This window comes from Thalassophryne amazonica, chromosome 15, assembly GCF_902500255.1.
Source record: "Thalassophryne amazonica chromosome 15, fThaAma1.1, whole genome shotgun sequence".
Classification (NCBI taxonomy): domain Eukaryota; kingdom Metazoa; phylum Chordata; class Actinopteri; order Batrachoidiformes; family Batrachoididae; genus Thalassophryne; species Thalassophryne amazonica.
This window is the reverse complement of record NC_047117.1, coordinates 93437514-93448864: the sequence shown is the minus strand read 5'-3', so window position 1 is coordinate 93448864 and position 11351 is coordinate 93437514. Positions and strand designations below refer to the sequence as shown.

Below are 11351 nucleotides of genomic sequence, written 5' to 3'. Positions count from 1 at the left end.
TGACAGTTTTGTGTCAGTCCCTTTTGTGTCAGTTTTGTGACAGTCCCTTTTGTGACAGTCCCTTTTGTGTCAGTTTTGTGTCAGTCCTTTTGTGACAGTCCTTTTGTGTCAGTTTTGTGTCAGTCCCTTTTGTGTCAGTTTTGTGACAGTCCCTTTTGTGACGGTCCTTTTGTGACAGTCCTTTTGTGTCAGTCCTTTTGTGTCAGTTTTGTGACAGTCCCTTTTGTGACAGTTTTGTGACAGTCCTTTTGTGTCAGTCCTTTTGTGTCAGTTTTGTGTCAGTCCTTTTGTGACAGTCCTTTTGTGATAGTCCTTTTGTGTCAGTCCTTTTGTGACAGTCCTTTTGTGACAGTTTTGTGTCAGTCCCTTTTGTGTCAGTTTTGTGACAGTCCCTTTTGTGACAGTCCCTTTTGTGTCAGTTTTGTGTCAGTCCTTTTGTGACAGTCCTTTTGTGTCAGTTTTGTGTCAGTCCCTTTTGTGTCAGTTTTGTGACAGTCCCTTTTGTGACAGTCCTTTTGTGACAGTTTTGTGACAGTCCCTTTTGTGACAGTTTTGTGACAGCCCTTTTGTGACAGTCCTTTTGTGTCAGTTTTGTGACAGTCCCTTTTGTGACAGTCCTTTTGTGACAGTCCTTTTGTGACAGTTTTGTGACAGTCCCTTTTGTGACAGTTTTGTGACAGTCCCTTTTGTGACAGTTTTGTGACAGTCCCTTTTGTGTCAGTTTTGTGACAGTCCCTTTTGTACCAGTCCTTTTGTGACAGTCCCTTTTGTGACAGTCCTTTTGTGACAGTCCCTTTTGTGACAGTCCTTTTGTGACAGTCCCTTTTGTGACAGTTTTGTGACAGTCCCTTTTGTGACAGTTTTGTGACAGTCCTTTTGTGTCAGTTTTGTGACATTCCTTTTGTGTCAGTTTTGTCACAGTCCCTTTTGTGACAGTCCCTTTTGTGACAGTCCCTTTTGTGTCCGTTTTGTGACAGTCCCTTTTGTGTCAGTTTTGTGTCAGTCCTTTTGTGACAGTCCTTTTGTGTCAGTTTTGTGTCAGTCCCTTTTGTGTCAGTTTTGTGTCAGTCCTTTTGTGACAGTCCCTTTTGTGTCAGTTTTGTGTCAGTCCTTTTGTGACAGTCCTTTTGTGTCAGTTTTGTGTCAGTCCCTTTTGTGTCAGTATTGTGTCAGTCCCTTTTTTGTCAGTTTTGTGTCAGTCCCTTTTGTCTCAGTTTTCTGTCAGTCCCTTTTGTGTCAGTTTTGTGACAGTCCCTTTTGTGTCAGTCCCTTTTGTGTCAGTTTTGTGACAGTCCTTTTGTGTCAGTTTTGTGTCAGTCCCTTTTGTGACAGTTTTGTGACAGTCCCTTTTGTGTCAGTCCCTTTTGTGTCAGTTTTGTGACAGTCCTTTTGTGTCAGTTTTGTGTCAGTCCCTTTTGTGACAGTTTTGTGACAGTCCCTTTTGTGTCAGTTTTGTGTCAGTCCCTTTTGTCTCAGTTTTGTGTCAGTCCCTTTTGTCTCAGTTTTGTGACAGTCCCTTTTGTGACAGTCCCTTTTGTCTCAGTTCTTTTGTGTCAGTCCTTTTGTGATAGTCCCTTTTGTGGCAGTCCTTTTGTGGCAGTCCTTTTGTGACAGTCCTTTTGTGACAGTCCTTTTGTGTCAGTCCTTTTGTCTCAGTTCTTTTGTGTCAGTCCTTTTGTGACAGTCCCTTTTGTGACAGTCCTTTTGTGTCAGTCCTTTTGTGTCAGTTTTGTGACAGTCCTTTTGTGTCAGTACTTTTGTCAGTTTTGTGTCAGTCGCTTTTGTGACAGTCCTTTTGTGTCAGTTTTGTGACGGTCCTTTTGTGACAGTCCCTTTTGTGTCAGTTTTGTGTCAGTCCCTTTTGTGTCAGTCCTTTTGTGTCAGTCCCTTTTGTGACAGTTTTGTGCCAGTCCTTTTGTGTCAGTTTTGTGCCAGTCCTTTTGTGACAGTCCTTTTGTGTCAGTTTTGTGCCAGTCCTTTTGTGTCAGTTTTGTGCCAGTCCTTTTGTGCCAGTCCTTTTGTGTCAGTCCCTTTTGTGTCAGTTTTGTGCCAGTCCTTTTGTGACAGTCCCTTTTGTGTCAGTTTTGTGCCAGTCCTTTTGTGTCAGTTTTGTGACAGCCCTTTTGTGACAGTCCTTTTGTGTCAGTTTTGTGACAGCCCTTTTGTGACAGTCCTTTTGTGTCAGTTTTGTGACAGTCCCTTTTGTGACAGTCCTTTTGTGACAGTCCTTTTGTGACAGTTTTGTGACAGTCCCTTTTGTGACAGTTTTGTGACAGTCCCTTTTGTGTCAGTTTTGTGACAGTCCCTTTTGTGACAGTTTTGTGAAAGTCCCTTTTGTGACAGTTTTGTGACAGCCCTTTTGTGACAGTCCTTTTGTGTCAGTTTTGTGACAGCCCTTTTGTGACAGTCCTTTTGTGTCAGTTTTGTGACAGTCCCTTTTGTGACAGTCCTTTTGTGACAGTCCTTTTGTGACAGTTTTGTGACAGTCCCTTTTGTGACAGTTTTGTGACAGTCCCTTTTGTGTCAGTTTTGTGACAGTCCCTTTTGTGACAGTTTTGTGACAGTCCCTTTTGTGACAGTTTTGTGACAGTCCTTTTGTGACAGTTTTGTGACAGTCCCTTTTGTGACAGTCCCTTTTGTACCAGTCCTTTTGTGACAGTCCCTTTTGTGACAGTCCTTTTGTGACAGTCCCTTTTGTGACAGTTTTGTGACAGTCCCTTTTGTGACAGTTTTGTGACAGTCCCTTTTGTGACAGTTTTGTTACAGTCCTTTTGTGTCAGTTTTGTGACATTCCTTTTGTGTCAGTTTTGTCACAGTCCCTTTTGTGACAGTCCCTTTTGTGTCAGTCCTTTTGTTTCAGTCCTTTTGTGAAGTCGTTTTGTGACAGTCCCTTTTGTGCCAGTCCTTTTGTGTCAGTTTTGTCACAGTCCTTTTGTTACAGTCCTTTTGTGTCAGTTTTGTCACAGTCCTTTTGTGACAGTCCTTTTGTTTCAGTCCTTTTGTGAAGTCGTTTTGTGACAGTCCCTTTTGTGCCAGTCCTTTTGTGTCAGTTTTGTCACAGTCCTTTTGTGACAGTCCTTTTGTGTCAGTTTTGTCACAGTCCTTTTGTGACAATCCTTTTGTGACAGTCCCTTTTGTGACAGTTTTGTGACAGTTTTGTGACAGCCCTTTTGTGACAGTCCTTTTGTGTCAGTTTTGTGACAGCCCTTTTGTGACAGTCCTTTTGTGTCAGTTTTGTGACAGTCCCTTTTGTGACAGTCCTTTTGTGACAGTTTTGTGACAGTCCCTTTTGTGACAGTTTTGTGACAGTCCCTTTTGTGTCAGTTTTGTGACAGTCCCTTTTGTGACAGTCCCTTTTGTACCAGTCCTTTTGTGACAGTCCCTTTTGTGACAGTCCTTTTGTGACAGTCCCTTTTGTGACAGTTTTGTGACAGTCCCTTTTGTGACAGTTTTGTGACAGTCCTTTTGTGTCAGTTTTGTGACATTCCTTTTGTGTCAGTTTTGTCACAGTCCCTTTTGTGACAGTCCCTTTTGTGTCAGTCCTTTTGTGAAGTCCTTTTGTGCCAGTCCTTTTGTGTCAGTTTTGTCACAGTCCTTTTGTTACAGTCCTTTTGTGTCAGTTTTGTCACAGTCCTTTTGTGACAATCCTTTTGTGACAGTCCCTTTTGTGCCAGTCCTTTTGTGTCAGTTTTGTCACAGTCCTTTTGTGACAGTCCTTTTGTGTCAGTTTTGTCACAGTCCTTTTGTGACAATCCTTTTGTGACAGTCCCTTTTGTGACAGTTTTGTGACAGTTTTGTGACAGCCCTTTTGTGACAGTCCTTTTGTGTCAGTTTTGTGACAGCCCTTTTGTGACAGTCCTTTTGTGTCAGTTTTGTGACAGTCCCTTTTGTGACAGTCCTTTTGTGACAGTTTTGTGACAGTCCCTTTTGTGACAGTCCCTTTTGTGACAGTTTTGTGACAGTCCCTTTTGTGACAGTTTTGTGACAGTCCTTTTGTGTCAGTTTTGTGACAGTCCCTTTTGTGACAGTCCCTTTTGTACCAGTCCTTTTGTGACAGTCCCTTTTGTGCCAGTCCTTTTGTGACAGTCCCTTTTGTGCCAGTCCTTTTGTGACAGTCCCTTTTGTGACAGTTTTGTGACAGTCCCTTTTGTGACAGTTTTGTGACAGTCCCTTTTGTGACAGTTTTGTTACAGTCCTTTTGTGTCAGTTTTGTGACAGTCCCTTTTGTGTCAGTTTTGTCACAGTCCTTTTGTGACAGTCCCTTTTGTACCAGTCCTTTTGTGACAGTCCCTTTTGTGCCAGTCCTTTTGTGACAGTCCCTTTTGTGACAGTCCTTTTGTGTCAGTTTTGTGACAGTCCTTTTGTGACAGTTTTGTGACAGTCCTTTTGTGTCAGTTTTGTGACAGTCCCTTTTGTGTCAGTCCCTTTTGTGCCAGTTTTGTGACAGTCCCTTTTGTGATGGTCCCTTTTGTGACAGTCCTTTTGTGTCAGTTTTGTCACAGTCCTTTTGTGTCAGTTTTGTCACAGTCCCTTTTGTGCCAGTCCTTTTATGACAGTCCCTTTTGTGCCAATCCTTTTGTGACAGTTTTGTGACAGTCCCTTTGTGTCAGTTTTGTGACAGCCCTTTTGTCAGTCCTTTTGTGACAGCCCTTTTGTCAGTCCTTTTGTGACAGCCCTTTTGTCAGTCCTTTTGTGACAGCCCTTTTGCGTCAGTCCTTTTGTGACAGCCCTTTTGCGTCAGTCCTTTTGTGACAGCCCTTTTGTGTCAGTCCTTTTGTGTCAGTTTTGTGACAGCCCTTTTGTGTCAGTCCTTTTGTGTCAGTTTTGTGACAGTCCTTTTGTGACAGTCCTTTTGTGTAAGTCCTTTTGTGTAAGTCCTTTTGTGACAGTCCTTTTGTGTAAGTCCTTTTGTGTCAGTCCTTTTGTGTCAGTTTTGTGACAGTCCTTTTGTGACAGTCCTTTTGTGTCAGCCCTTTTGTGTAAGTCCTTTTGTGCCAGTCCTTTTGTGTCAGTCCTTTTGTGACAGCCCTTTTGTGTCAGTCCTTTTGTGTCAGTTTTGTGACAGTCCTTTTGTGACAGTCCTTTTGTGTAAGTCCTTTTGTGACAGCCCTTTTGTGACAGCCCTTTTGTGTCAGTTTTGTGACAGTCCTTTTGTGACAGTCCTTTTGTGACAGTCCTTTTGTGACAGTCCTTTTGTGCCAGCCCTTTTGTGTCAGTCCTTTTGTGACAGTTTTGTGACAGTCCCTTTTGTGACAGTCCTTTTGTGACAGCCCTTTTGTGTCAGTTTTGTGACAGCCCTTTTGTGACAGTCTTTTTGTGTCAGTTTTGTGACAGCCCTTTTGTGACAGTCCTTTTGTGTAAGTCCTTTTGTGACAGCCCTTTTGTGCCAGTCCTTTTGTGACAGTCCTTTTGTGCCAGCCCTTTTGTGTCAGTCCTTTTGTGACAGCCCTTTTGTGTCAGTCCTTTTGTGCCAGTCCTTTTGTGACAGTCCTTTTGTGCCAGCCCTTTTGTGTCAGTCCTTTTGTGACAGTTTTGTGACAGTCCCTTTTGTGACAGTCCCTTTTGTGACAGTCCTTTTGTGTCAGTTTTGTGCCAGTCCTTTTGTGTCAGTCCTTTTGTGTCAGTTTTGTCACAGTCCCTTTGTGCCAGTCCTTTTGTGACAGTCCCTTTTGTGACAGTCCTTTTTGTGCCAGTCTTTTGTGACAGTCCCTTTTGTGCCAGTCCTTTTGTGACAGTCCCTTTTGTGCCAGTCCTTTTGTGTCAGTCCTTTTGTGTCAGTTTTGTCACAGTCCCTTTTGTGCCAGTCCTTTTGTGCCAGTCCTTTTTGTGACAGTCCCTTTTGTGCCAGTCCTTTTGTGTCAGTTTTGTGACAGTCCTTTTGTGTCAGTCCGTTTTGTGACAGTCCTTTTGTGTCAGTTTTGTGACAGTCCTTTTGTGACATTTTTGTGACAGTCCCTTTTGTGCCAGTCCTTTGTGATCAGTCCTTTTGTGACAGTCCTTTGGTTTGTGACAGCCTTTTGTAGAGTCCTTTTGTGACAGTCCTTTTGTGTAAGTCCTTTTGTGACAGCCCTTTTGTGACAGCCCTTTTGTGTCAGTTTTGTGACAGTCCTTTTGTGTCGGTTTTGTGACAGTCCTTTTGTGACAGTCCTTTTGTGCCAGCCCTTTTGTGTCAGTCCTTTTGTGACAGTTTTGTGACAGTCCCTTTTGTGACAGTCCTTTTGTGACAGCCCTTTTGTGTCAGTTTTGTGACAGCCCTTTTGTGACAGTCTTTTTGTGTCAGTTTTGTGACAGCCCTTTTGTGACAGTCCTTTTGTGTAAGTCCTTTTGTGACAGCCCTTTTGTGCCAGTCCTTTTGTGACAGTCCTTTTGTGCCAGCCCTTTTGTGTCAGTCCTTTTGTGACAGCCCTTTTGTGTCAGTCCTTTTGTGCCAGTCCTTTTGTGACAGTCCTTTTGTGCCAGCCCTTTTGTGTCAGTCCTTTTGTGACAGTTTTGTGACAGTCCCTTTTGTGACAGTCCCTTTTGTGACAGTCCTTTTGTGTCAGTTTTGTGCCAGTCCTTTTGTGTCAGTCCTTTTGTGTCAGTTTTGTCACAGTCCCTTTTGTGCCAGTCCTTTTGTGACAGTCCCTTTTGTGACAGTCCTTTTTGTGCCAGTCTTTTTGTGACAGTCCCTTTTGTGCCAGTCCTTTTGTGACAGTCCCTTTTGTGCCAGTCCTTTTGTGTCAGTCCTTTTGTGTCAGTTTTGTCACAGTCCCTTTTGTGCCAGTCCTTTTTGTGACAGTCCCTTTTGTGCCAGTCCTTTTGTGTCAGTTTTGTGACAGTCCTTTTGTGTCAGTCCGTTTTGTGACAGTCCTTTTGTGTCAGTTTTGTGACAGTCCTTTTGTGACATTTTTGTGACAGTCCCTTTTGTGCCAGTCCTTTTGTGTCAGTCCTTTTGTGTCAGTCCTTTTGTGACAGTCCTTTTGTGTCAGTTTTGTGACAGCCCTTTTGTTTAAGTCCTTTTGTGCCAGTTTTGTGACAGCCCTTTTGTGTAAGTCCTTTTGTGACAGTCCTTTTGTGACAGTCCCTTTTGTGCCAGTCCTTTTGTGTCAGTTTTGTGACAGCCCTTTTGTTTAAGTCCTTTTGTGCCAGTTTTGTGACAGCCCTTTTGTTTAAGTCCTTTTGTGCCAGTTTTGTGACAGTCCTTTTGTGACAGTCCTTTTGTGCCAGTTTTGTGACAGCCCTTTTGTTTAAGTCCTTTTGTGCCAGTTTTGTGACAGTCCTTTTGTGACAGTCCTTTTGTGTCAGTTTTGTGACAGCCCTTTTGTTTAAGTCCTTTTGTGCCAGTTTTGTGACAGCCCTTTTGTGACAGTCCTTTTGTGACAGTCCTTTTGTGTGCATGTGCGCTACATGTATTTGTTTTTGTACTAAAATTATAATATAAAATACATATGATTGTATTTATTTACATACAGAAATTACAATATAAAAACATGTAAGTATTGATTTTATTTATTTACATTCAAAAATTACAATATAAAAACACGTAAATATTGAATGAAGTATTTATTTCCTACCTGTGGCAATCAGACTGTATTGTTGGGAAAGTGTAGGAACACGGACCCACAACAGGGGGCGCAAATGAACGGACAATGGAGTAAGTCGAATAACAACGCTTTACTGTTGTGAATGTGCACAACGAATACAACCAATCACAGAAATGGACAACAGTCAATTTACAAAAGTGTCGTGTGGGCAGGCTCGAAGATAGGAGACGCCTCTCCAAGGTAAGACCGGTACCACACGGCTTCCTCCGCCACAGGACCCCGGGAATACTGGAGCCGCCAAGTCCCGAACTCCCAGGTGGCCACTGCCTCCGCGTGTCGGACCTGGTACTGCTGGCGAGGAACAAAAACACAATTAAAGGTGGGCGCGTTTGCACCCAGTAATCCACACGGCAGGAAAGCTACCTCCACCTCTCGTTGGAAAAAAGGTCTGTTATCACTCACAAAAGTCACAAAAGGTTACTGTCAAGCAGTCAGCTGAGAATATTATCTTCCAGGTAGAACGATATCTCGGCAATGAGGTGGAGATGCCGTCCTGCTGATATACCCCACTGATGATTGCCGTCAGCTGTCTCAGGTGATGGGTGACAGCTGTCACCGAGGCTGCTCCCGTGAGGCGGCGGCGCCCTCTGGTGCCTGGAGCCCGCACTCCAGGCAGGGCGCCCTCTGGTGGTGGTGGGCCAGCAGTACCTCCTCTTCAGCGGCCCACACAACATGTATAACTCTTCCCCCTTCTGCAAGATTAACACATAACGAAAAGTGTTATTCAGAGTTATTCAGTTATTCAGAGTTATGTGCAATATTGTCAAATCAATCTTGTGAAAATGTCTTCCAGTCATTTGGCATAAATTTGTTGTAGTGATTGTAAAAAAAGAAAGAAAGAAAAAAAACCATTGTTCACTGTTTACTGTTTCTGTACTCTGGAATAAATAAAGTTGATCTTATCTTAAGAAATACAATTACAGTGTAAAATACACATAAAAGCATAAAACATCTACTTTGTGTACTTGGAAAAAACACAAAAAGATAATATTACTACAAACAACACTTGATAAATATTATCAAATAAGTGCAAATTTAAATTGCAAGAGGTAAATATATTTAAACCTAATTTAGTTATAAATGAAAGTAGTATTTCTGACTAAAATACAACACAATGACTACTAAGTAAGTAAACTAGCAAGTAAGAGACTAATAATATATCAAATCAACCAGTGTTCTCTTAAATTAAAGACATTAACTAGTCTTTAACAGATTTTTAAAAAAAACTGATTTGAGACTTTAGGGCAATTCTATGGTAACGGAATTACAACAGCAGCAAAATCTGGACATATGGAATCTAACCATGACAGATTAGCTCAGATTGTAATTCCGTTACCGTAGAATTGCCCTTTAATGTTCTCAGGCGGATTGTGAAAGAACAAAAAAAAAAAATACACGAACATTTTTTGTATCAAAGACAGCAGACTTTATTTTTGGGATGAATCTACTTTAAGAAAATAAACTTGTTTTTAGATTAATTCATTATTATTATTATTATTATTATTATTATTTTTGAAAAGAGAATGTAGCTGTTTTTCATGCTGGCGCCGCACGGTGGCGATAGTCCGCTGCCAAACAGATAAGCAGAAGAGGAACAAAACAACCAAAGAAGAAGGAGGACTCTTTGACGTGATCTTCGTTTTTGAGTCGCGATTTCACGACAGTTATCGGACGGATTTGGAGGTCGGAGTGTGGCCTTAATATTCCGCCGCTGACGGAGCAGGTGGCGCCGCTTCGGTTTCGGTTCGTGGACGGTGTGAAATCGGCCGTTTGACCAGTGGAATCTGAACTTTTGCTACTTTGTAATTGTGACTTTTAGCTCCGAGCCGAGTTCGGGAGGCGGTTCTGTGGGTTTAGTACTCTGAGCGGTTCGGTTCGGCCTGTTTGGAGGAAGTGACGTCGGTTGGCGTTCTCCTTAATGACATCACCTGACGCGCTTCACCTCCGTCATGATGTCACATGGCTTTATGAGCAGTAAGCAGGACTTCCGGTTTGGACCTTGGCACGTAACTACGGCCAAGAACCACATCATGAAGTCCAAAGACGTAGAGCGTCTGGCGGAGGAGATGGGCCTGCCGTCGCTGCCCGAGATGCTGTTCGGGGACAACGTCCTACGCATCCTCCACGTTGACGGCTACGGCATTGAGTTCAACGCCGTGGACGCGCTGAAGAGGGTCAACAACATGGAGGACAGCGTGAAGGTGGCGTGTGCGCAGGAGTGGCGGGAGAGCCGCGCTGACTCGGAGCACTCCAAGGAGGTGGTGCGGCCCTACGACTGGACCTACACCACCGACTACAGGGGCACGCTGATTGGTGACCGCATCGCTGTGGTGGAGACCGCTGAGCGCATTGATCTGGAGAAGCTGAAGGCCCGCGAGCAGATCATCTTCTTCGAAGAGGTTCTGCTGTTTGAGGATGAGCTCCACGACCACGGCGTGTCCACCATCAGCGTCAAGATCCGCGTGATGCCCACCAGCTTCTTCCTGCTGCTGCGCTTCTTCCTGCGGGTGGATGGCGTGCTGATTCGGATCAACGACACGCGGCTCTACCACGAGGCTGGGAAGAACTACATGCTGCGTGAGTTCAGCATGCGGGAAAACAAAGTGGCGGACCTGAAGAACGTTCCGGCAGCTCTCTACACCGACCCCAACGAGATTGCTCAGCACCTCCGGTTGAAGCTGATGCAGTGTGAGAAGCTGCATCTTCCAGAGCTAGAGCTCGCTGCCGCCAACAGAGCCCGTCAGTGAAGCTTGAAACACTGCAGCCCATTCTGCACGAGAAGACTTCGATTGTACGAGATTCATCTTCACAAAGACGTCATCCTGCCAACATAAACCTTTAGACCACCCGGGCGAGTGGGCGTGGTCACCTGGGGGAGTGGGAGGGGCCATGAGGCTGAGGTGAAGATGTACATTTACCAAATGTTTGTGTTTTTGTTGGTTTGTCTGTATGAGGAAATAATAAATGACACATAACGACTCTGTCCAATCAGATGATTTGTGTCATAATTAAAATTAAAAACTTCACCTCAGTGAGACTCGGACACAGATCTGGACCTGACTGGATTCACAGGACACTCACAGTTTTATTGAAACAAATCATTATGTTCTTGAACAAATCAAAAGTTAAGATATGGTTTTAGGTTTTTGTGCTGTTTAATGTCAGATCATTTCAAAGGTTCAAAACTTTTTGTATCGTTTCTGAAAATGACCCTTCAAACATTTTTCCACTGACGACTCAGCCCGTGTAAATATATATCCGCAGAAACAACCACAATGAAAGAATTCTGTCTTAAAAATGGACCAATTATGGAACTTAATCCAATTAAGGCTCGCAAGGGGTGGAGCTTATCCCTAGTCAGTGGGTGAGAGGTGGGGCTCAAACACATTCATACCTGATGGTCTAGTGGTTAAGGCGTTGGGCTTGAGACCAGAAGATCCCAGATCAAATCCCAGCCTGACTGGAAAATCACTAAGGGCCCTTGGGCAAGGTCCTTAATCCCCTAGTTGGTCCCGGTGTGACGTGAGCACAGCAGAATGTGAGGCATTCTGATGGAAAAAAAACGCTATATAAATGCAGTCAGTTTAAAGTCTAGTGCAGCGAAATGGCTGTGGACGTGGGAAGAACCGACTTAAACTCCACACAGAAAGGACCAGGCGGGACGAGAACCCACAACCTTCTGCAGCGTGCTGTCCTCTGAAATAATAACAGTTTAGTCATAGATACTTTGTGGAATGACCTAAAGATTAAATATCTCTAAGATGGTTC

At 43.7% G+C, this 11351-nt stretch overlaps 1 protein-coding gene across 1 annotated transcript; it reads left to right on the top strand.

Moving 5' to 3' along the window:
- Nucleotides 1-9188: 9188 nt before the first annotated feature.
- On the top strand, nucleotides 9189-10562 carry tiprl (TIP41, TOR signaling pathway regulator-like (S. cerevisiae)). The gene has a single exon (XM_034188797.1). It carries the CDS (start codon nucleotides 9533-9535, stop codon nucleotides 10328-10330), a length of 798 nt encoding a protein of 265 aa, XP_034044688.1. The 5' UTR covers nucleotides 9189-9532; the 3' UTR covers nucleotides 10331-10562.
- The last annotated feature ends 789 nt before the right edge of the window (nucleotides 10563-11351 follow it).

Bases quoted from the DNA above. Each gene is read 5' to 3' on its own strand.
- tiprl (XM_034188797.1), top strand. From the start codon at position 9,533: ATGATGTCACATGGCTTTATGAGCAGTAAGCAGGACTTCCGGTTTGGA.